The following is a 21523-nucleotide window of genomic DNA, read 5'->3' on the forward strand; positions in this document are numbered from 1 at the left end:
AACATCAATGATGAGAGAGAATCATTGATCAGCTGCCTTCTGCACACCCACACCAGGGGTTGAGCTGGGAACCCAGGCATGTTCCCTGACCGGGAATCGAACCTTGACCTCCTGGTTTATAGGTCAATGCTCAACCACTGAGCCACACCAGCCGGGCCGGCTCCACTCTTGCCCCCTCCATTCCATCCTGGGAGCCGCCAGAGTGACCTTTCAAAAGTGCCCATCAGTCTGCCAGAAACCATAATTGGCCACCCAAGGCCTCCCCTCCTCTCCCCCACCCCAGCCACTCTGTGGCCAGGCCAGACATGGAGGTCGCCAGCCCAGAAGGTTTCCAGCCCATCCTTTTGCCAGCCTTACCCCAGCCAGGTCCTTTGTCACCCTGGAGACTTACCCTTCCACCCCCTTTCTGAGGACCCGATTCTTCTTGGTCCCCTCGGATGCAGCTCCAAGGTCACAAGATCTGCCTCTGACCTGGACATCCCTTTGTTACCAGCCCACTAGAGCCGTGGGCTTGTTTGCTCCCCACTAGAGGAGGACCCCTGAGGGCAGGGCCAGTGTGGACAGCTCCCTGTGCCTCCCACTCGGGCACATGGCACATGTGGGTGGAGACAATGAGCGGGGCCGGGAATGGCAGGCCTGAAACAGAGCCGGAAGGAGACTGCACAGGGTCTCGGTGCCAGAGGCCTGGCTGGACAGATTCCCAGGCTTCCATTCGGCCGGCACCTCGGGTGGGAGGAACCAGTTGCCTTCAGCTCATGTCCCTGACTCTTGCCACACCAGGGCCCCCAGTGAGCCACATTCAGGAAAAGGAGAACATGGGGCTCCCATCTGTCTTAGGGGTCAACGAGACACAGGAAAAGTGGGAACCAGGCTGAGAGTGGGCAGGGAATGTGGTGCCCATGGGAATATGAGGGGTCCCCTCTGGGAAGGCTCTGACAGGGCCAAGTGGGAAGCCAGAGAATGTCCCCAAAGGGTCAATGGTGCTAGGCATGGGGGTGGGGTGAGGGGGTGGGGAGTAGGGGCTGTTCTTGGCCTTAGAACTGGCTCACCACTTCCACGGAGCCCTTGCCTGGCTACTCCCCTCAGCTGGCTCTGGAATTCAAGAACTCAGCCTGGAGTCTGGTCGCCATGTCCCCTCATGGGTAAACCCCTTGGTCCTGAGGTGTCTGTGGGGCTGCTCAGTATGGAGGCTGGGTCACACCCTGTCCCCGAGGTGGCCCCTCTGCCAGCCCTGGAGCAGCAGCTGGGGGGGGGGACCCATCCTGGGGGCCGGGCTCTCCCTGGCCACTGTGGCCTCTGCACTGCCCCCTCCCTGCTGCATACCTTGCCCACAGCTGAGCAGCTGGGAGGCTATTTATAAAGGCTGGTGAGATCAGCGGCCGAGGCTATAAATTCGCAGGCCGAGGCCGGGCCCCACAGGAGTAGCAGCTCGGGGCGCCAGAGCTGCAGGCCTTAAGGCCGGGATGAGAGCCAGCACAGGCGGTGGCGGCGGGGACAGTGTCAGCAGCAGCAGCAGGTAGGGCTCAGCCCGGGCGCCTGGGGGGAGGGCGGGGGGCCCTGGCGCCTCATGTGCTCACTGCTCGCCTGCCCCACTCGCAGTTCACAGGCCTCCTGCGGGCCCGAGTCCTCGGGCTCTGAATTAGCACCCGCTGTGCCCGCACCTCGGATGCTGCAGGGGCTGCTGGGCTCTGATGACGAGGAGCAGGAGGACCCCAAGGACTACTGCAAGGGTAAGGGTGAGGCCTGGCCTGGGACAAAGGCGGCCAGGGGCTGCCGTGGGGTGGGGTGGGGGTGTGGGACAACCCAGGAGAAAGAGGGTGCTGGCACCAGCCCACATGGGCCGGGGGCCACAAGGGTGGTGCCCCCCCACAAAGCTCTATCTGCTCCCTTCCCCAGGTGGCTACTACCCTGTGAAGATCGGTGATCTGTTCAATGGGCGGTACCACGTGGTGCGCAAGCTGGGCTGGGGCCACTTCTCTACCGTCTGGCTCTGCTGGGACATCCAGTGAGTGTCCCCTTTGCCCCCTGGGTCCCAGTGCCAGCTGGGATCCTGCCTCTGGGCTTGGTTGGGGCCACCATGATGTTCGCATGGGTCTGGCTGGGGCTGGCAGCCAATGCGGGTCTCGGCATTGCAGGCGCAAGCGCTTTGTGGCCCTAAAAGTGGTGAAGAGCGCAGGGCATTACACGGAGACAGCTGTGGATGAGATCAAGCTCCTGAAATGTGTGAGACACCTCCCCTACCAGCTCCCAGCTCCCCGTGAGCTGCCCAGGACCTGGCAATGTGGGTGCAAGGCCTGCCGGGGCTCCTGGAGCAGGGCAGGACTCCCAGAGGGGCAGGCTCCAGCTGGCTCTACCCTCATGGGAGGGCCTGGAGGTGCTGTCGAGGGAGGGGGCCAGCAGCTGGTGGGAATGGGAGAGGGGCCACTGCTGCTGGGAGCAACTGGCGAGGGGCAGGTTGGAGCCATTCGTGGCTGCTTGGTTTTTGCTCCAGGTCCGAGACAGTGATCCCAGTGACCCCAAAAGAGAGACCATTGTCCAGCTCATTGATGACTTCAGGATCTCAGGGGTTAATGGAGTCCGTATCCTCTGTAGGCTGAGCAAAGCGCTGTGGCAGTGCCGGGGCCAGCTTGTACCTTCCCAGCTACGAGGGCCTCAGTTTGCAAATCTGCATGATGGGGGTTTATGCCTTCCAGGGACACTTGTCTTCTAAATACCCTCACTACTTTTTCATGTGGGGGAGTGGGTGGCTGAGTTATCCCCAAATAGCAGGGGCTGCCTCTGTGGCACACCTGGGCACAGGACGGGGGCTGGTCTGAGAGGCCTGTGTCTGCTCAAGTGCCCTCTCTCTAGGATGACCACAGAATGTACCATCCCAACTGGCACATCCTAGGGACACTATGACCCTTGGACAGCGGTGATCACCAGGACCACCCAGGCCCGGCTCTGCACTGCCTGAGCCTCCCCCATCCCAGCTGAGGTTGCTTGGGGCCTGTGATCCAGCTGTGTGCCGGCCAGCTATCCTTCACTCCCAGTCCCAGATGTGTGCATGGTGCTGGAGGTCCTGGGCCACCAGCTCCTCAAGTGGATCATCAAGTCCAACTACCAGGGCCTGCCCGTGCCCTGCGTGAAGAGCATTGTGAGACAGGTGGGCATCTGGGGCCCCATATGAACAGCACTGGGCAGCCTGGGCAGGGCTGGTGGTGCTCAGGAGTGGCTCCCCCCAGGTGCTGCATGGTCTGGATTACCTCCACACCAAATGCAAGATCATCCACACAGACATCAAGCCCGAGAACATCCTGCTGTGTGTGGGTGACACCTACATCAGGCGCCTGGCTGCTGAGGCCACAGAGTGGCAGCAATCAGGGGCATCGCCCCCATCCCGCTCCACAGGTACAAGCCTGTGCGGGGCTGGGGCTGGGCCTGTGGGCCTCAACCCTGCCTGAGTCTCTGTTCCTTTCTCCCCTCCGCCCCATGCCCCTCCTACCACACAGTGAGCACTGCCCCCCAGGAGGTCACGGTAAGTTGGGGCACCCCTTTTCCTGTGCATCTCCCCAAGTCCTCAAAGCTTGTCTCCTCAGCCTCCCCACTCTCCCCAGCACTCCTGCAGTGGCATTTCCAAAGGCTGTTGGCTCGGATGAGGGTGATACACAGAGTGGGTCACGTGTCCCAAACTGCTTGCCACTGAGCTCAGGGGAAATACCCCACATCTTGGGCCAGGAGGGTCCAAGGCTGCCCCCAGGGGAGGCAGGCCCATCAGCTCCTCCTCAACCTTGAGCTTTGAGGAGGGAAGGCAGAGATGGGCAAGAGGCTGGTGCCAAGGGGTGGGCTGGAGGGGGGTCGTGCCATGTTCTAATGTCCTCAGAAGTCCAGGGGCCGGAAGGTCTTGTCCCCTATGGGGTGTGTGAGCCACAGACAGAGGTCTGGGATGGTCAAGGGACAGGGAACAGGAACCCTGGGGTGACCCTGGCTCTAACAGCAGCCGGGTAAGCTGTCGAAAAACAAGAAAAAGAAGATGAGGCGCAAAAGGAAACAGCAGAAGTGGCTGCTGGAGGAGCGGCTGCGTGACCTGCAGAGGCTGGAGGCCTTGGAGGCAGCGGCCCAAGCTGAGGGTGAGGAGCTGAAGCTGCTGGAGGGACCCGGGGGCTGCCAAGCATGGCCACCAGGTCTTTGGCTCTCATACCACCTCTGCCCATGTCCCCAGACTCTGGCTCAAGACTAGAGGGGGGCAGCGGCTCCACCTCTTCTTCTGGCTGCCACCCTGGGGGGGCCAGGACCGGCCCCTCCCCAGCTTCCTCCTCCCCGGCCCCAGGTGGCAACCGCAGCCTCAGCCCAGGCTCCCAGACTTCAGGCTTCTCCGGCTCCCTTTTCTCGCCGGCCTCGTGCTCCATCCTCTCAGGCTCATCCAATCAGCGGGAGACTGGGGGCCTCCTGTCACCCAGCAGTAAGCCGGGCAGGGCCAGTGGGTAGTGGGCAGGTAGGGTGGGCAGGGCCAGGCCAGCTCAGCCTCTCCCTTCTCTTCCTTCCTCAGCACCATTTGGTGCCTCGAACCTCCTGGTGAACCCCCTGGAACCTCAAAACGCAGACAAGATCAAGATCAAGATCGCAGACCTGGGCAACGCCTGCTGGGTGGTATGAGTATGGCTTGGGAGCAGAGCTGGGTGCCCTACCGTGAGGGTAGAGGGACAGGCCCACTTCTGGGGAGCCCCAACTCAGGCCTGTGGGGCACTTGATCATTTGTTCAGCAAGGGCTCACCCAGCAGCACATTTGACTAGACCCCACGGTCTTCCTGGCACAGCAGACCCAGGGCAGACCCTATAGTCCTGCCCAGGCAGAACTGGGCCCATGGCAAGGGGCGGGAGCCACTGGGAAGGGCTGGCCTCTGCCTCAGATCATCCGGCCAGTTCCTCCTGGGACTTTTGGGAGCCCCAAGGCTCACAGTGAGCCCCACTGAGCTCCTTGGATACGTGGCCCAGAAGAGGTGGGAGATGAGTGAGAGGCTGGTGGGGACAGGCCAGCTGTGGCCCCAGCTCCTCCCCAGGGCTTCCTTTGCCTCCAGCACAAGCACTTCACTGAGGACATACAGACGCGGCAGTACCGGGCCCTGGAGGTGTTGATTGGTGCCGAGTATGGGCCCCCAGCCGACATCTGGAGCACAGCGTGCATGGTAGGCCTGGGCTGTCCCCACCAGGGGCCAGCCTGCTGGCCAGCAGCCTCAACCTCTCCCTCTTCCAGGCCTTTGAGCTAGCCACCGGCGACTACTTGTTCGAGCCTCACTCTGGAGAAGACTATAGTCGTGATGAGGGTAGGGGAGGCATGCCTGGACTTGGCCTCGGGGCCTTCAGGCTTCGTGGCTGCCTCCCAACCTCATCTCTGTCCACAGACCACATCGCCCATATTGTGGAGCTCCTGGGAGACATACCCCCAGCCTTCGCCCTCTCCGGCCGCTACTCCCGGGAGTTCTTCAACCGGAGAGGTGGGGCCCCACAGGCTCAAGCTACCTGGGTCTGGGAGGGGGGAGGGCAGGAACCTTGGGTTCTGAAAGAGGGGAGACAGGCCCCAGAACAAAGGCTATGCTGGCAGAGCCTGACCTGAGTCCCGCGCCCGCCCCAGGAGAGCTGCGGCACATCCACAACCTCAAGCGCTGGGGCCTGTATGAGGTGCTCATGGAGAAGTATGAGTGGCCGCTGGAGCAGGCCACGCAGTTCAGTGCCTTCCTGCTGCCCATGATGGAGTACATCCCCGAAAAGCGGGCCAGTGCAGCCGACTGCCTCCAGCACCCTTGGCTCAACCCCTAGACCCCGCCAGCTCCTGCCCCAACCCTCACCTGTCAGTGCCTTTAGGGAAAGTGAGACAACTCCTGCCTCCCTACTAGAGCTGCCCTCACCTACCCCAAGGGCACAAGCTCTCACAACCCCCCATAGCAGAGCAGACATGCCGGGGACAGGCCCACCTTTGAGAACGTGTTCTGCCCCTGACCCTCCCCGAGGGCCCTGAGTGCGAAGTGTGCGAGTTTCTTTTCTTAATAAAGTGTGAACTGAAGCACCTGCGTTCTGGAGTGACAGAGCACAAGGCCGAGGGCTAGGGCAGAAGCCAGTTTATTCTGGGTCTGCCGTATAAGCCAGCTGGGGTGCTGGGGTGCTGGGGTTGGAAAGGGGACAGCCTAGGCCTCCACAGCCCGGCCGTTGATGATACGGATATGGCGGATGATGTCCTGGATGGCTTGCGACGTAGTGCCCTGGCCCCCAATGTCTGGGGTGTGCATCTGCGGGACAAGGTAGTGGTACCAGCTAAGGCCCAGAGCCTTACCCTACCTGGTACCACCCTCCACTTGGGGGCAGCAGGAAGTGCCAGGTCACTACCCCTAGCCCCTCGGGCATCACACCAGCTCAACCCAAGCTAGAGGAAGGGTTTTGGGGTGGGGGAAGGCAGGAGAGGGGAAAAGGGGAGCCTCACGTTTTCATTGTCCATGGATGCCAAGACTGCCTTGCGGATGGAGGTGGCGTAGGAGTGGAGCCTAAGGAGGGAGAGCAGCCTTCAGTCCTCAGGACCAAAGGGGCCAGTTAGGAGGCTGATGGCCAGACATGGAGAAGCCACTTACTTTAGGTGATCGAGCATCATGCAACTTGCCAGCAGCGTAGCCGTGGGGTTGGCAATATTCTTATTGGCAATACTCTTGCCTGTGTTCCTTGTAGCCTGGAAGAGCCAAGATGACAAAGGGGGTAGCAAATGTGAGAATGTAGGGAGTATGTTTCTATTCGTGTGAAGCATCCAGACAGGCAAATCCATAGAGGCAGAAAGCAGATCAGTGGGTGCCAGGGGCCGGGAGGGGGAATGAGGAATGCCTGCTAATGGGGACAGGGTCTCCTTTTGGGGTGATGGAAATGTTCTGGAACTAGACAGAAGTGATGCACAACACTGTGGGTGTACTTAATAGCCCTGAATTATTTAGTTTTAAATGGTTTCACTATGTTATGTGAATTTTATCTCCATTTAAAAAAAAAAGGAAACCAACAAATGGGTCAATAAAACGTGGTTTATCTATATAATGAACTATTATTGAGCCATGAAAAGGAATGAAATACTGACAGTCTACAACATAGATCAACCTTGAAAACACTATGCTAAAGGAAAGAAACCATTCATAAAAGGCCACATATTGTATGATTCCATTTATAGAAAATGTCTAGAACAGGCAAATCCCTGAGACAGAAATCAGATCAGTGGATGCCAGTGGCAAGGATGGGGGGTTGGAAAGCAACAGCTGACAAGTATGGGGTTTCTTTTTGGGGTGATAAAAATGTTCTGGAATTAGCCCAGCTGGTGTGGCTCAGTGGTTGAGCATCGACCTATGAACCAAGAGGTCCCCAGTTCGATTCCCAGTCAGGGCACATGCCCGGAGTTGCGGGCTCGATCCCCAATGCAGGGCATGGAGGAGGCAGCCAATGGATGTGTGTCTCTCATCAATGTTTCTATCTCTCTCTCCTTCTCCCTTCCTCTCTCTAAAATCAATAAAAACATTTTTTAAAAAATGTTCTGGAATTAGGTAGTGGTGAACTGTGAATGTTCTAAAAACCACTGAATTGTACACTCTCAATGGGTGAAGTGGATGGTACATGAGCTATGACTCAAAAAGGCCAGCTGCTCTGGCACCACCGGCAGTACTCACCGTCTCAAACACAGCGTACACATGGCCATAGTTGGCTCCAGCCACAAGGCCAGGGCCCCCGACCAGCCCTGCGCAGACGTTGTTGACAATGTTCCCGTAGAGATTGGGCATCACCATGACATCGAACTGCTGTGGCCGGGACACCAGCTACAGGGCACGGAGGGGGCAGACAAAAGCTTGAGCATGAGAAGCCCAGGGGGCCTAGAGCAGGTGGCCTCGGAGCCCAGTGGCCAATTACCTGCATGGTGGTGTTGTCCACAATCATATTCTCAAAGGTGATCTGGGGGTAGCGGGCTGCCACCTCCTTGCAGCACTGGAGGAAGAGACCATCGCCCAGTTTCCTGTGGGGGACACAGGACACCAGCTTGGCCACTGCAATGGTCAGCTAGAAGGACGGGGTGTGCAGATGACCACGGAAGGCTGGGTTCTAACATCTAGCCAGTCCCCCTTCTGCAAAATGGGCAGAATCCTACTCCACCTCCCCCAAGTGTGCACTGGGGTGAGGACATAGGCAATAGGGAACAACCCTGGGCATGGCCCCTTAGTAGGTGGCCCCGAGTCCATGAGACCAGGCTGAGCAGGCTGCTCATTTCAGCTGCTTCAGGACAATTGGCAGAATAGGCAGCAGCATGGCAAGGCAAGGGCGGGGAGCATACATAATGTTGGCCTTGTGCACGGCTGTCACTTTCTTGCGCCCAGTCTCATGGGCCAGTTTGAAGGCGTATTCAGCAATGCGCAGGGACTTGGCCTTGGTGATGATCTTCAGGCTCTCCACCACTCCTGCCACACTCTGAGAAGGGGCGGAGAGAAGAGACCCAGGTCCTATCGGATCCTGCTCCTAGCATAAGCTTCACCTTGGGCACAGCCTTCCTTACCGCTGACACTCACTGGGCTCTTCCCCGTGACCCAAGAGGACAAGGGGGCGGCCTGGTTCTCACTCACCTCGTGCTCCAGGCTGCTGTACTCGCCTTCTGTGTTTTCCCGGACAATGAGGATATCTATGTCCCTGTGCCGGGTCACCACTCCTGGCAGGCTCTTACAGTGGATGACGTTGGCATAGAGGTCTAGGCTGGTGCTGGGGGCACAGAGAGAGGCAGCTGGCCAGTGCCACTACTCTCTGCTGGCACAGCCCATACTACCCTTGTGGAGCCCCCACCACATGTACTTGGCTCTCACCGAAGGATGTTGTTGCGGGATTTGTAGGATGGTGGCAGGTTATGGTTTGTTTCAATATTGCCTGCAGGACAGAAACAAGATAGGCAGTCTGAAGAGGGGACCCCCAGGCTCAGTTGTGCCACCATATTCTCCATCCTGACCCAGGGGACACACACCAAAGGCAGCTCCAACCAGAGAAGATGGCTTTCGGCAACAGAAAGACTGTTGGAAGCCGCCCATTGCCTTCACTAGCAGAGAGGTGTGGACAAGGAACCCGGAAGGCTGGTCAACCTTGAAGCTCTGAAAGGTCAGAGCCAACCACCCACTGTTTAGTTGACACAATGGTAGCTGAAGCAACTTCCACCTTTTAGTTTTATGTAAATTCTTGCTGATTGGCTATTATTGGAATTGCCTGCCTAAAGGCTACGGGTGTATCCCATAGTCTTAATAAAAGGGATAGCAAGGCCAGAGCAGGGTGGAGTCCTTCCCCTTGAGTTGGGCTCCCGCCTGGCCCCCAATATTTCCAAATTAATATTTTCTAGTCTCTTTCATTTGTGTGTGTGGCCTCCTCCAGAGCCCAAACCCTGAACCACACGGGACGTGAAAGGGGTTCACTACAAACTGGCGCCTTCGATGTGGGACCTCTGGAGGGGATGATATTTTCGCCTAGAGCGAAGAAAGGAAGAATACACCGAATAGGTGGGGGGAAAAAATACACCGAAAAGGTGGGGAAAAGATCACCATATAGGTGAGGGAAATTCACTGCACACAAAGCCCACGATCAGCTGCAAAAGTCATGATCTGTAAGTAGGGTGGGAACGTCTTTTTCAGCCAAGCTAATGGGGCAGAATTAGGTTATAAAGTAAACTTTATTATGGACTTTTGGTTTGCATGCTTAAGGAATGTGGTTTCTTGTTCAAATTAAAATCTTAATTTGTATTTGGAATCTAAAATCTGTAATAAGAAATGAAACTCTGCTGCTGAAACCATCTCTGGTGCGGAGAAATTCAAAGGTGGCAGGAGAGGGCAGGGCTATCCACTCTCCCGCAATGAGATTACTTAAAGTTTTGTTTAAAAATTATAGAAGAACTCACAAGGAAATGCAAATTTTGGCAAAGATAAGCTTAAGTGCTAGTAATTACTTTGGAAAGTGAAAAAGAAAGAAAAAAATTAAGATCTGTATCTATTAAGCATGAAAAGATACACAGCCAGATCTGTTACTGAAAACTTCCCCCAGAGCAAGCAGGATATGGGGGAAGGGAGACACGTGGCAATCCAATATGGAAGGCCACTCTCCCAGTATGCTAATATAAAGTCTCCTTTCGGGCCATGAAAAAGTCTTCTCGCCTTAAAAATTTAGAAATGTGTCTGGGATATCTGTGCACGTGTAAAGAGAAAAGCTAGTGTAAGACAAAATGTGCGCACACTCCGATTTCGGATATTAGATAAAGTCTTAAGCTGGACTTGACTCTTTACAAGGGCTACAGAAATGAAAAACCCAAGACTGGTTTTCTCCTGAGAAAAATGGTGAATTTGACCAAAAGGAAAGAAATTCAAGCTAGTTCCAGCAATAGGATTCGCATTTCCATAATAAAGAGTGTTTTTTAAAATGCTAATGAAGGGTGTTAAAAGGCTAACGTTAAGGCCTTCAAGAAAATCAGTGAATTGTTTTTGTTACAAAAATTGCCAATGAAAATGCTTTAAAATAATTAGAATTGGATTTGAAACTCAAAATTGTTGAAAAATATATTATAAAGATCAAGTAGCCCAGATAAAGGCTGGCTACGCCCTTTGTTAATGGAGAAAGGGGTGGTCACCCTTCCCCCAGCAGACAGGTAAATCAGCTTCCCCAGCAGCCATCTTTAAAGAATGTGACAATTTTTGCATTTGAATACCTACAAGTTTGCTTCTAAATTTCCCCGGGCAGAGAAAAAACATGGTCAGTTTAAAAAATCAATTGATTAAGCCCTTGTGGAACCTATTTTGCCATCCAGAAATATGAGTTATGGCAGCTTAAAATTTTCGAAGTTTGCTTCCTCATGAGAAAAACCTAGAGGACAGAATTGACTATTGATTGATTATGTCTTATATTTTTGAAATTTATTCTTAGAAATGTAAAGTGTTATTAATCAAGAAATGTTAAATATTTGACTTGCCAGCTCTAGAAGTTTAAAGTTCAAATTGATTTGGGAAAAAATGTAATTGTGGTAACTAAATGACTAAAGTATAAAAATTTAAAATGTGTTTTCTCTGATAATTAGGAATTCAAAATATGTTACTTATTGGTCTAATTAAATAAGAAGGATTAATTCTGTGATCCCAACCAAATTTTGAATATAAAGACCAGTTTAAAATTTAATTGATAACTTAAGGTAATTATAAAAAGTAATATAATCTTTAAATCATATATAGATATTTGTTTGGTATTTTTTCCATGTTAAAATTTCAAGGCTTTAACCGAGAGATGATTCTTGGAGAGCTCCAAGGGCCCGGAGTAATTCAAGAAGTTATTCTCTCTTCTTAAAGGAAATATTTTTAAATTTAACTGATCTAATATACTTGAAATCGAATGAAAAGCTTTATCAAATAAAAACTAATAACTATATTTTACATGTAAATGTTATGAAAGTTTTGGCCTCTAAGGAGGGCAAAATGTTTCTTAAAATCCAACAGCAGAAAGTTAAAATAACAAAAAGCCCATAGCCACCTGCATTTTTAATTAGGCTGAAGGTGGGGCCGCTTTTGTGCCTTGTGAATCAGACGTAAACATTTACTAAGTTTGCTTTGCTTTTTTAATTAAAGATACCTACTTAAATTATAAACGATTAAATTCTAATAAAGCCACCAAAAACAGCTAGTGAGATTTCTGTTTGTCTGCAGTGTAGTTTTGGCTTTAACAGTTTATACAGTCACCATGAGGACTGCCTGCCTTGGCCACATGGCTTGCCGCTCCCCTGGGGGCCACCATCTTGAAACAGCAAAGGCCAACCCCTCCCTTTGAATAAGCGAATGTCTTTGTAAGCAATTTAATTAAGTCTTTTAAGATAGTTACTGAGACCTCCCATGATCCCTCTGTATATGCAAATTAGCCAAAGGGGATACTCTTTAAAAATAAAATTCTAGCTTAATAAAAAGGAGAAAATTAAAAATTTTGAAATCTCTTTCACTAATATTTACAGGGTAAATTAAGATTGTTGTTGAAGTATTAAATCTGACAGTAAAATAGTAGTCGTTTACTGTAATGAGATTTCTTGTGACATGGCTATTAAAAGTCAATAAATTTGGCCTCATAAGCTGAAGTAATTTGTGTTTCTGCCTCCCTGATAACGTTTATGCTAGTTATTTAAAAACTAATTTAAGAAGTCTAATTAATATCACTTATTGTCCATAACCTAGGACAAGTGAAGTTAAAAAATAAACCTTATTTCAGATTAATTTGAATTGGCTAATTGAAATAAGTAAATATTCATAAAAACTTAATTGTACTGGACAAAAAACTGTTCCTGAAGTATTAACTAAAATTTTTATTGATGGTTCATCTCATAGTAAAATTGCTTAACATGCAATGAATCCAAAGCAGTCATATTTCTATGCAAAAAATTAAAATTAAAAGTTATCAAGACTGCATTATAAAGTTTCCAAAAGCCTCCTAATAATTAAATAAAAAGGGGGGGATAGTAGAGTAATATCCTGTGAGAAATAATATTCTGTAAGTAAATTACATCAAGAAATTTTTACCGTGAAAATTAATTTTCACATTGTGTCAAAATAAGCCAAAGGAAAATCATTTGGGCAAAAATGAAAAAGGATCCCAAGTCTAATTTATAGAAAAGATTCCTTTATTAACCTTTGGTCGAGAATATGTTTGTATATTTCCAGAAAACAACTCCAAGACCACGTGGATTCCTGCAACAATGGATCCCGGAGAGTAGCTAACAGGATTACTCCAGCCATGAAGACAAGAGGAGAAACAGTCCAGAGATGGAAGATGGTGAAGACACCTTGCTATGCTAGCAGTCAGCAGCTGTGCGTCACTGCAGGTTGCCCAGGACCAAACCAGAGAAAGTCGGACCTGCATTGCCACCATTCGCCCACCATCCAGAACTGAAATATCATTGCTGACATGTACACATAAGGAACAGTTGGACATTGAAATTGGGACTCAAAGAACTGTTGGCCCAGAAAGAAACTTACTACAGACAGATTCATTTGACTCTCAGCATAACCACTATTGCTTATCTCATTTTTGTTCTTAAATGTTTATTTCGAGTCTGCAGATGCAAGAATTTTTAAGGAAAAAAAATGGGGGAGATGTTGGAAGCCGCCCATTGCCTTCACTAGCAAAGAGGTGTGGACAAGGAACCCAGAAGGCTGGTCAACCTTGAAGCTCTGAAAGGTCAGAGCCAACCACCCACTGTTTAGTTGACACAATGGTAGCTGAAGCAACTTCCACTTCTAGTTTTATGTAAATTCTTGCTGATTGGCTATTATTGGAATTGCCTGCCTAAAGGCTATGGGTGTATCCCATAGTCTTTTTTTTTTTTTAAATATATTTTATTGATATTTTTACAGAAAGGAAGGGAGAGGGATAGAGAGCTAGAAACATCGATGAGAGAGAAACATTGATCAGCTGCCTCCTGCACACCTCCCACTGGGGATGTGCCCGCAACCAAGGTACATGCCCTTGACCGGAATCGAACCCAGGACCCCCCAGTCCGCAGGCCGACGCTCTATCCACTGAGCCAAACCGGTTTCGGCGTATCCCATAGTCTTAATAAAAGGGATAGCAAGGCCAGAGCGGGGTGAAGTCCTTCCCCTTGAGTTGGGCTCCCGCCTGGCCCCCAATATTTCCAAATTAATATTTTCTAGTCTCTTTCATTTGTGTGTGTGGCCTCCTCCAGAGCCCGAACCCTGAACCACACGGGACGTGAAAGGGGTTCACTACAAAAGACTTCACAGAAAACTAGAGTGTAACTGCCTACATGAGCCCCATGAGGGCAGAAGGGAGTGTGTGTGTTCACTTGGCTGATGGGTTCTGCGGACCTAGAGGAGCACCCGGCCCATACCAGACACTCAATAAGTACTTACTGAGTGAATAAACGAACAAGGCTTGGCAGCTAACCAGGTCTTTCCAGACCCTAAGAGGAAAATGGCAAGACCAGGGTCTGGCTGGATAGAAAGTGACCACTACTGCTTACTAACAGGCTAGTGGGCCAGGCTGGTGCCAGCGAGGTGACCTTGGCCAAGGTTACTGCTGGGCCCTGCATCAAGGTGCCACAGAAGCCCACCTCCAGGGCAGGAAGGAGCTGTCTGAAAAAGACCATGGCTTGGCCGTGGCTGAACTGAGGGCACCCAGAGCAGCGGGGGCAGCAGACATTGGGAAAAGGCAGTCAGGGTGCCAAGTAGAAGAGGCCTTTCTCAGGGCCCACGAGGGCCACCGGCCCCTCTGAGTCATGCTCTGCCTGTACTGCCTTCACCCAGAGTGCCTCGGGCACCCTGTGGCTGGCATGTTAGCCCCTCCATTTGACTGCCATGGCCTTGGCCTCTACTCCGGTTCACCTTTGCTCATACACTCCTCACACCAAGCAGTGATGGATTAAGAATCTGGACCAAACCAAGGCAAACTCAGGAGGGCTAGAATTCGTGTCTGTAACATCCATAGCTGTGCCAGCTGGAGCCAAGGTGGCAGGCAGAGGTTGAGAAATGCATCTCTGTGACATTTGGTTTGTAAAGACAGACTCTGAGGGTCAAATCTGACAAGAGAGAGGGTTGCCTCAAGAGGGAAGACGTCAGCCCAGCCGGTGTGGTTCAGTGACATTTGGTTTGTAAAGACAGACTCTGAGGGTCAAATCTGACAAGAGAGAGGGTTGCCTCAAGAGGGAAGAAGTCAGCCCAGCCGGTGTGGTTCAGTGATTGAGCGTCAACCCAAGAACCAAGAGGTCCCCGGTTTGATTCCTGGTCAGGGTGCATGCCCAGTTCATGGGCATGATCCCCAGTAGGGGGTGTGCAAGGAGGCAGCTGATTGATGATGTTTCTCTCTCATCATTGATGTTTCTATCTCTCTATCCCTCTCCCTTCCCCTCTCTCTCAAAATCAATGAAAACGTATTTTTTAAAAAAGAGGGAAGAAGTGGGTGGGAGGCAGCCCATCACCTGCACAAACTAGAGCCACTAATATCTCAGAATTGTGGCACAGACAGGCCCCCAGAAACTTGCGTCCACTCTCCAAGCACAACGGTCCCCTCTAGCCAGAAAAGCCCGAAAGTCAGAGCTATGGGGCCCCAGGGACAAGTATCAGCTCAGAGGTGAAATAATAACGCACAGCACCCCACCCTGGCCCCCAAGCTCACCCTTCAGGGCCACACGGTTCCGGCGGATGGCCATGACAGCGTTGCGGATGTCCTCTTCGTCAGCATTGGAGCTCACGTGCACTTCTTCAAAGTCCACTGGCACACACGCGTGCCTGGGGCAAAACAGGGTCAGGGCAGCTGGCCTGGGCCTCTCCACACCTCTTCTAAGAAGTCTGCCTGGACCCCTGGCTGCAGAGGCCTCTCGCCTGCTGCCGCCCACCCTGACCTGGCTCTGGCTGACAGGAGACTGGGTCCACCAGCCACAACTGATGGGGACTTGCTTGAACTCCACAACACAGCAGAAATGGTGCTACCTTCCCCAGCCCAGACCGGCCTGGTGGGATCGCCAGCACCGGATGAAAGGCCTGGGCTTACAGCTCTCCTGCCACTGGTGCACTGAGTGCTTGGGCAAAGTCCCAGCCAGTAGGGCTTCTGGGCTTACAGCCCCACTGACACAATGTTGTCAGAGAACCTCCAGGCTGAGCCTGGAGCACAACCTTCGCTAAGGGAACACGTCACGGGGAGGGGCCTGGGGGCTCCATACCTGAACACAGACTTGACGTGCAACATGAGCTCCGGCCCAATGCCATCCCCTGGGATCATGGTCACTGTGTGCCGCCCGCCATACTTAGCAGATGGAGGCTAGATGAAGAGGGAGGATGAAGTCAGGCCCTTAGTTCCCTTCCTCCTACCAGCACTGACCTGGTGGGCCAGTCAATCGTAAGGGGCCAGCTTGGCATACCTTAGCGCTGCACCCCACCCCATCCCAGACAGGGCTGCTCACAGGGACTCCTGGGTCAGGAGGAAGCAGAAGGAGTCCCTGCCCCCACCTGGACTTTGGTCAACCCCAAAGCAACTAAAAGCCCCAAATCTAATAGGCAGATGATAAGAATACTCACAATTGTTTGTTGCTAGAGGGGAGATAGAAGGAAGAAGACTCAGATTAGCCAAGGTTGGAGAACAAGGCTCTGTCTTTTCCCTGGGGATGCTGTCTAACTAGCACAGCACAGGTAAGGAGGAGGGTGGGTGACCTCTGGAGACCATGCCTCAGAGGGAAGGACAGAGGGAGCAAAGAGGCACAACACACACAGGAGCACATGCACACATCTACACATACACACACACAGGTGCACACACACATGAACACACATCTACATACGTGCAAACATGCACATGCATACACACCGAGGCAAGTACTTACTGAGATGCTCCTCCGGGGGGCCTCGTTGGCACCCAGAACCTGGCAAAGAGAAACTAGATGCTAGTGGTGTTGTCCAGCCCAGAAAGTCAGTTTGGCACAGGAGAGCGACTTAACCCACGAACACTGTCCGGTGAACAACAGCACACAGCACATGCCCAGACAAATGGCTCCAGAGCCATTTCCCAGGGACCAGCCTGCTGAAGCACCAGGGAGGGTGGTCCTAATCCTTTATGCCTCCTTCAGCTGCATGGTCAATTTTTCTTTTTTTGTTGTTGTTCATCCTCACCCGAGGGTATTTTTCCATTGATTTTTAGAGAGAGTGGAAGGGAGGGGGAGAGACAGAGAGAGAGAGAGAAACATCAATGTGAGAGAGACACATTGATTGGTTGCCTCCTGCACATGCCCCGGCCAGGGCCGGGATGGAGCCTACAACCAAGATAAGTGCCCTTGACTGGGAATCGAACCCACTACCCTTCAGTCTGCAGGAGACGCTCTATCCACTGAGCCAAACCAGCTAGGGCTGCATGGTCAGTTTTGAAAAAAAAATCTGTCTCCTTCCCCCTCTTAGGTTGTTTCTGATTCCTTTTTGGACAATTATTACTGCTCAGTGATGTCTGTAACATGGAAAAGCTGGCACACTAAACATGGTACAATAGGAAATCACTATAACAAAACGGAGGGCTACCACAATGATCATTTGATCTTTATCCCTTATTTATTTTTTTAAATATATTTTATTGATATTTTACAGAGAGGAAGGGAGAGGGATAGAGAGTTAGAAACATCGATGAGAGAGAAACATCAATCAGCTGCCTCCTGCACACCTCCCACTGGGGATGTGCCCGCAACCAAGGTACATGCCCTTGACCGGAATCGAACCCGGGACCCTTCAGTACGCAGGCCGACGCTCTATCCACTGAGCCAAACCGGTTTCCGCAGATCTTTTTTTTTTTTTTTAAATATATTTTATTGCTTTTTTACAGAGAGGAAGGGAGAGGGATAGAGAGTTAGAAACATCAATGAGAGAGAAACATCGATCAGCTGCCTCCTGCACGCCCCCTACTGGGGATGTGCCCGCAATCAAGTTACGTGCCCTTGACCGGAATCGAACCTGGGACCTTTCAGTCCGCAGGCCAACGCTCTATCCACTGAGCCAAACCGGTTTCCGCAGATCTTTATCCCTTATTACAAAAGTAGAACACGGAAAAAATCTAGAACGTAGAGATATGGAGATCAGAAGAAAAAGACAGCTCCCTTGCCCTAGCTGGTTTGGCTCAGTGGATAGAGCGTCGGCCTGGGGACTGAAGGGTCCCGGGTTCGATTCCGGTCAAGGGCATGTACCTTGGTTGCGGGCGCATCCCCAGTAGGGGGCGTGCAGGAGGCAGCTGATCGATGCTTCTCTCTCATCGATGTTTCCATCTCTCTATCCCTCTCCCTTCCTCTCTGTAAAAAATCAATAAAATATATTTAAAAAAAAAAAAAAAAAGACAGCTCCCAGCACCCCCTCCAGAGACAAGCACTGCCGGGAATTGCCCTCCAGAATCAGAAATCCAAATTCAACCATATTTATATGTGTGGGGGGGTTTTTAAATTTTCATCCAAGGATATTTTTTCCATTGATTTTTTAGAGAGAGTGGAAGGGACAGGGAGAGCAGAGAGAGAAACATCAATGTGAGAGAGACTCATCGATTGGTTGCTTCTTGTATGTGCTCTGACCAGGGCTGGGATCGAACCTGCAATCGAGGTACGTGCCCTTGACTGGAATTGAACCTGCAACCCTTCAGTCTGCAGGCCGATGCTCTAACCACTGAGCAAAACCAGGTAGGGCTCAGCCATTTATAGAAGAATAACAGACACCAATCTTTTGGAAGGCTTTCATAAGGGATTGCAAAACTGCTTCACGGCTTACATGGATGGCAAATGTCCCCAACTCTGACTCAGAGGAGCCATGTTTGGCCACATCAGTGCCATGCTTGACAGCTCCAGAGCAAAAGCCACCAAGCCAAATAGGACAGGTGCTGAGCTGTGACCAATCTGGAGTCCCCACATTGACCTGGAGGAAGAAACCCTCATCCAAGGTCCCCCTGCAGGGTGGCCACAGGCCCGCACACTTTCCTCCCTGCTGTGCCCCACCTGGGAACACACCCAGACGTCCCTCAATCCAAAGAGGCAGGGGCGGAGCCAAGGTCCTCCTTGTCACTTGGGGATGCCCTGCCACTTGCCTGGGGAGCAGCAGCAGAGCATTCCAGTCAACAGCAGAATCACCATGGCCATTTCTCAAAGAGCCGTGCCTTCCTGCTAGAAATCTAGAAAGCTCAAGGAGAGGCTGACCATCCCCACCCGAGTCTCCTAGCCAGTACTCACAAGGCACCCACATGCACGAGCTCTGAAAGCAAGGGTGTGCCACTCACCCACCCAAGCCAGGGGCTAAGTGGGGGGGGGGTGTGACTGCTAGGACAAGATGCTCTGGGGGTATCTGCTGATTCATGTGGCCCCTGGATCTGTAGCCACAGACACACTCAGAGCATTTCTGTTTTCCTTCCAGTACCTGTCAGTATTTGGATTCATCTTGTTTTATAGGCTCTCATACAACCTTGTGAAAGGACACTTAAATTGCTCTTCCTCCAGGAAGCCTTTTCTAATGACCTGAGGGTGTTGAGCTATTGGTACCCACCCCCACCCTGGGCCTCCCAAAGCCCTACCTCAATTCCTCCCCCTCCAAGCACAACCTTCTAGAAGGCTGTCTCTGCCTTGCTCCTTCCCCAACGCCTAAGTCCCTGAAAGTGGAGGCCAAGTCTGTCCTGTCCCCTACTGTCACTCCAAGACCCAGCAGAATGCCTTGCCCAGAGCTAGGACACAGAAACATTTCCTGAATGAATGAGCACATCAGAAAATGAAGGAAGAGATGGAGGGCTCTGGGGGCTAGGGAGACCTCAGTTCAAATCCACATCCACTACTCTTGGCAGCAAACACCTTAACCTTGTTCAGTGGTCAAGGCTGGTGTCCAATGGGGGGGATGCTGGGCTGACCCCTGCAGTCCTGACAGTAATTCCTCCTGGCCTTCAATCCTCTGAAGTCCACTGGACAGGTAACTCAGGTGTGGTGGTGAGCCAGCCCTTGCACCAGGCCTGGCTCTGCTTCTGTGCAACTCCCCACCCCCACCTTGATCACATCACCTTCAGGGTTGAACCTCTTCCTCACCTGGTCCCTATGCTAGATGTTCCTTTTGCTTTGGCCAAAGACTCAGGGGGCTCTCAGGATAGAGACTTCCCTAACCTTGCTCTGACAGATGCAGGCACCTTCCTTCAGGGTTAAGGAGGTTCTGCCTCACATCCAGGTCCAGTGAAGCTACCCATCAAAGGAGCTTGGTTTACAGCAGGATGGGATATACGCACAGGCTTCCTGCTCATTCCTCGAGTGGGGGGGGGGGGGCGGGTGGACTGTCAGCCCTCGTTCATTTTTTAAAAACATATATTTTTTATTGATTTTAGAGAGGAAGCGAGAAAGAGAAACATCAATGATGAGAGAGAATCATTGATCGGCTGCCTCCTGCACGCCCCACACTGGTGATCGAGCCCGAAACCTGGGCATGTGCCCTGATGAGGAATCGAACCGTGACCTCCTGGTTCATAGGTCAACACTCAACCACTGAGCCACGCCGGGCTAGACTCAGCCTTCGTTCTTTAATGGTGCTATGAAAAGAAAGGAGTCCAGGGTGATATGTATTCCCACTAAAGGGCCCCCACACTCCACAGCTTACTGAGGCTTCTCTCTTCAACATGTTGGATTAAGTGTCAATGGTGGCTACATGTTTTCCCACAGGGTCCCATTAGTGGGAGCAAAACTCTGGGGTTAATTTCTAAAGGCTTCCATACCCAGGACAACCAGTCTCAGGGCAATGCACTACCCGGATTGTTCACAGCCCCCCATGCCCACCCCACATGGACACAAGCACACACACACAAAGGAGGTCAGGGAGGAGACAAATGTCTTCACCAAAACCCTGTGGGAGCCTAGCTGCCAGAATCGTCAGGGCCTCTGGAAAGTCTCTCAGGTGGGAGGAGTCAGCTTTTTAAACATAATTTCATCAAGGGTGTGCTGTTACAGGGCCGTGTTCCCGAGGGGCCAGAGAGGGAAAGCATGACAGGGGATGTGTCCACAAGGAGTGTCAGCAAAGTCGCAGGGTTCTGGAAGGTCAAAGTTGGCTGGATCCTTTGAGACAGAGGCGAAATTAAAGCCCAGATAGAGGAGGGGCCTGGCCTAAGGCCACACAGTGGGTCAGTGGGGTAGCCAGGCCTAGAGATCATAACTTTTGTCCTCCAGGCCAGTCCTGGCTCGCTGATGCTTCACGCAGGGATTAAATTATCCTCATTTACGTGTGTAAAGAGAGAGGAGTCAGACCAGAATCCTAAACGAAGGATTCCATTAGCAAAGCCCCAGAGGCCTCCCACCCGGCCAGCCTCACAAACCCTAGCTCCTCCCTATTCCAAGCACCTGCGGTGGGGAGAACTGGGGCTATAAGAATGTCATGAGGAGGGTTGGGGGTCCTGGCAAATACATTTCTCCATCTCCACTGGAACATGTGGCAAAATAGTCCACAAGAAGAGAAACCCGAGGAACGTTGGCAGGTAACGGGATTCCCAAGGCAGCAACAACAAGGCAGGCCAAGATACGTGACTGCCTCATGAGGGGTCCCACAAAGACACTAGGGAGGTGATACTCGGGCCAAGGCCCACTCTTCCCACCAGTCTGGAGCACCCCCACCACAAGATGCAGAAACCAGGGGAAGCCGGACCAACATCACTGACAACGGAGGCGGCCAATCAACTCCGGCGCGCAGCCCTCTCCCCGCCTCCAGATCCAGTCCCACCGAGGGGCAAGCACCCCCAGCGAGCGCTGCGACTGTCCCTGCCGCCCGCTTCCCCCTCTCACCTCCCAAGGACGGCAGAGGAGGGCTGGCCTGAGCACTGCCTTCGCAGGGCCGCCAACAGCCATTGCCACCTTCAGCGCCATGACGGAAAGTGAGAGCAACAGCACGCCCCTACAGGCAGACACCGCTCTCACGAGAGTTCGGAGGGTTGCAAATCCGCGGAGTGGGCGTGCCCTTATAGTGCGCATGCGCTCGACTTGCCGGTTCCCACGCCCTTTTCC

General features: G+C 52.2%; 2 protein-coding genes across 6 annotated transcripts; one reads left to right on the top strand and one right to left on the bottom strand.

The window, feature by feature from the left end:
- The first annotated feature begins 1042 nt into the window (after nt 1-1042).
- Nucleotides 1043-6039, top strand: SRPK3 (SRSF protein kinase 3). 4 transcript variants are annotated; one of them, XM_080653275.1, is made up of 16 exons: nt 1043-1142; nt 1335-1516; nt 1600-1730; nt 1897-2005; nt 2136-2223; nt 2492-2579; nt 3039-3145; nt 3225-3390; nt 3492-3517; nt 3980-4109; nt 4202-4441; nt 4529-4629; nt 5058-5165; nt 5234-5303; nt 5382-5474; nt 5612-6038. In XM_080653275.1, exons 2-16 carry the CDS (start codon nt 1464-1466, stop codon nt 5794-5796), a joined length of 1695 nt encoding a protein of 564 aa, XP_080509401.1. In that variant the 5' UTR covers nt 1043-1142; nt 1335-1463; the 3' UTR covers nt 5797-6038. The 4 variants fall into 4 exon arrangements, with proteins under 4 accessions (XP_080509401.1, XP_080509398.1, XP_080509399.1 ...); XM_080653272.1 differs by having other exon boundaries at nt 1088-1142; nt 1400-1516; nt 3977-4109; nt 5612-6039; XM_080653273.1 differs by having other exon boundaries at nt 1088-1142; nt 1400-1516.
- Nucleotides 6040-6078: 39 nt separating this feature from the next.
- Nucleotides 6079-21450, bottom strand: IDH3G (isocitrate dehydrogenase (NAD(+)) 3 non-catalytic subunit gamma). Of its 2 annotated transcripts, XM_080653287.1 has the most exons (12): nt 21305-21450; nt 16373-16411; nt 15716-15813; nt 15172-15284; nt 8844-8904; nt 8610-8742; nt 8324-8457; nt 7906-8008; nt 7668-7814; nt 6600-6694; nt 6455-6515; nt 6079-6263 (listed from the first exon to the last, which is right to left on the bottom strand). In XM_080653287.1, exons 1-12 carry the CDS (start codon nt 21383-21385, stop codon nt 6162-6164), a joined length of 1167 nt encoding a protein of 388 aa, XP_080509413.1. In that variant the 5' UTR covers nt 21386-21450; the 3' UTR covers nt 6079-6161. The 2 variants fall into 2 exon arrangements, with proteins under 2 accessions (XP_080509413.1, XP_080509414.1); XM_080653288.1 differs by lacking the exon at nt 6455-6515.
- Between the last annotated feature and the right edge of the window lie 73 nt (nt 21451-21523).

Source organism: Plecotus auritus, assembly GCF_963455305.1.
Source record: "Plecotus auritus genome assembly, chromosome: X".
Classification (NCBI taxonomy): domain Eukaryota; kingdom Metazoa; phylum Chordata; class Mammalia; order Chiroptera; family Vespertilionidae; genus Plecotus; species Plecotus auritus.

Coding starts and splice junctions, on each gene's coding strand:
- SRPK3 (XM_080653272.1), top strand. Junction 2,580..3,038: donor CTCAGGGGTTAATGGAGTCC/GTATCCTCTGTA, acceptor TCCCAGTCCCAG/ATGTGTGCATGGTGCTGGAG. Junction 4,442..4,528: donor GGGCCTCCTGTCACCCAGCA/GTAAGCCGGGCA, acceptor TTCCTTCCTCAG/CACCATTTGGTGCCTCGAAC.
- IDH3G (XM_080653288.1), bottom strand. CDS start 21,385: ATGGCGCTGAAGGTGGCAATGGCTGTTGGCGGCCCTGCGAAGGCAGTG. Junction 15,814..16,372: donor CCCCCCGGAGGAGCATCTCA/GTAAGTACTTGC, acceptor CTCTTCATCTAG/CCTCCATCTGCTAAGTATGG. Junction 6,264..6,599: donor ATGATGCTCGATCACCTAAA/GTAAGTGGCTTC, acceptor CTTGTCCCGCAG/ATGCACACCCCAGACATTGG.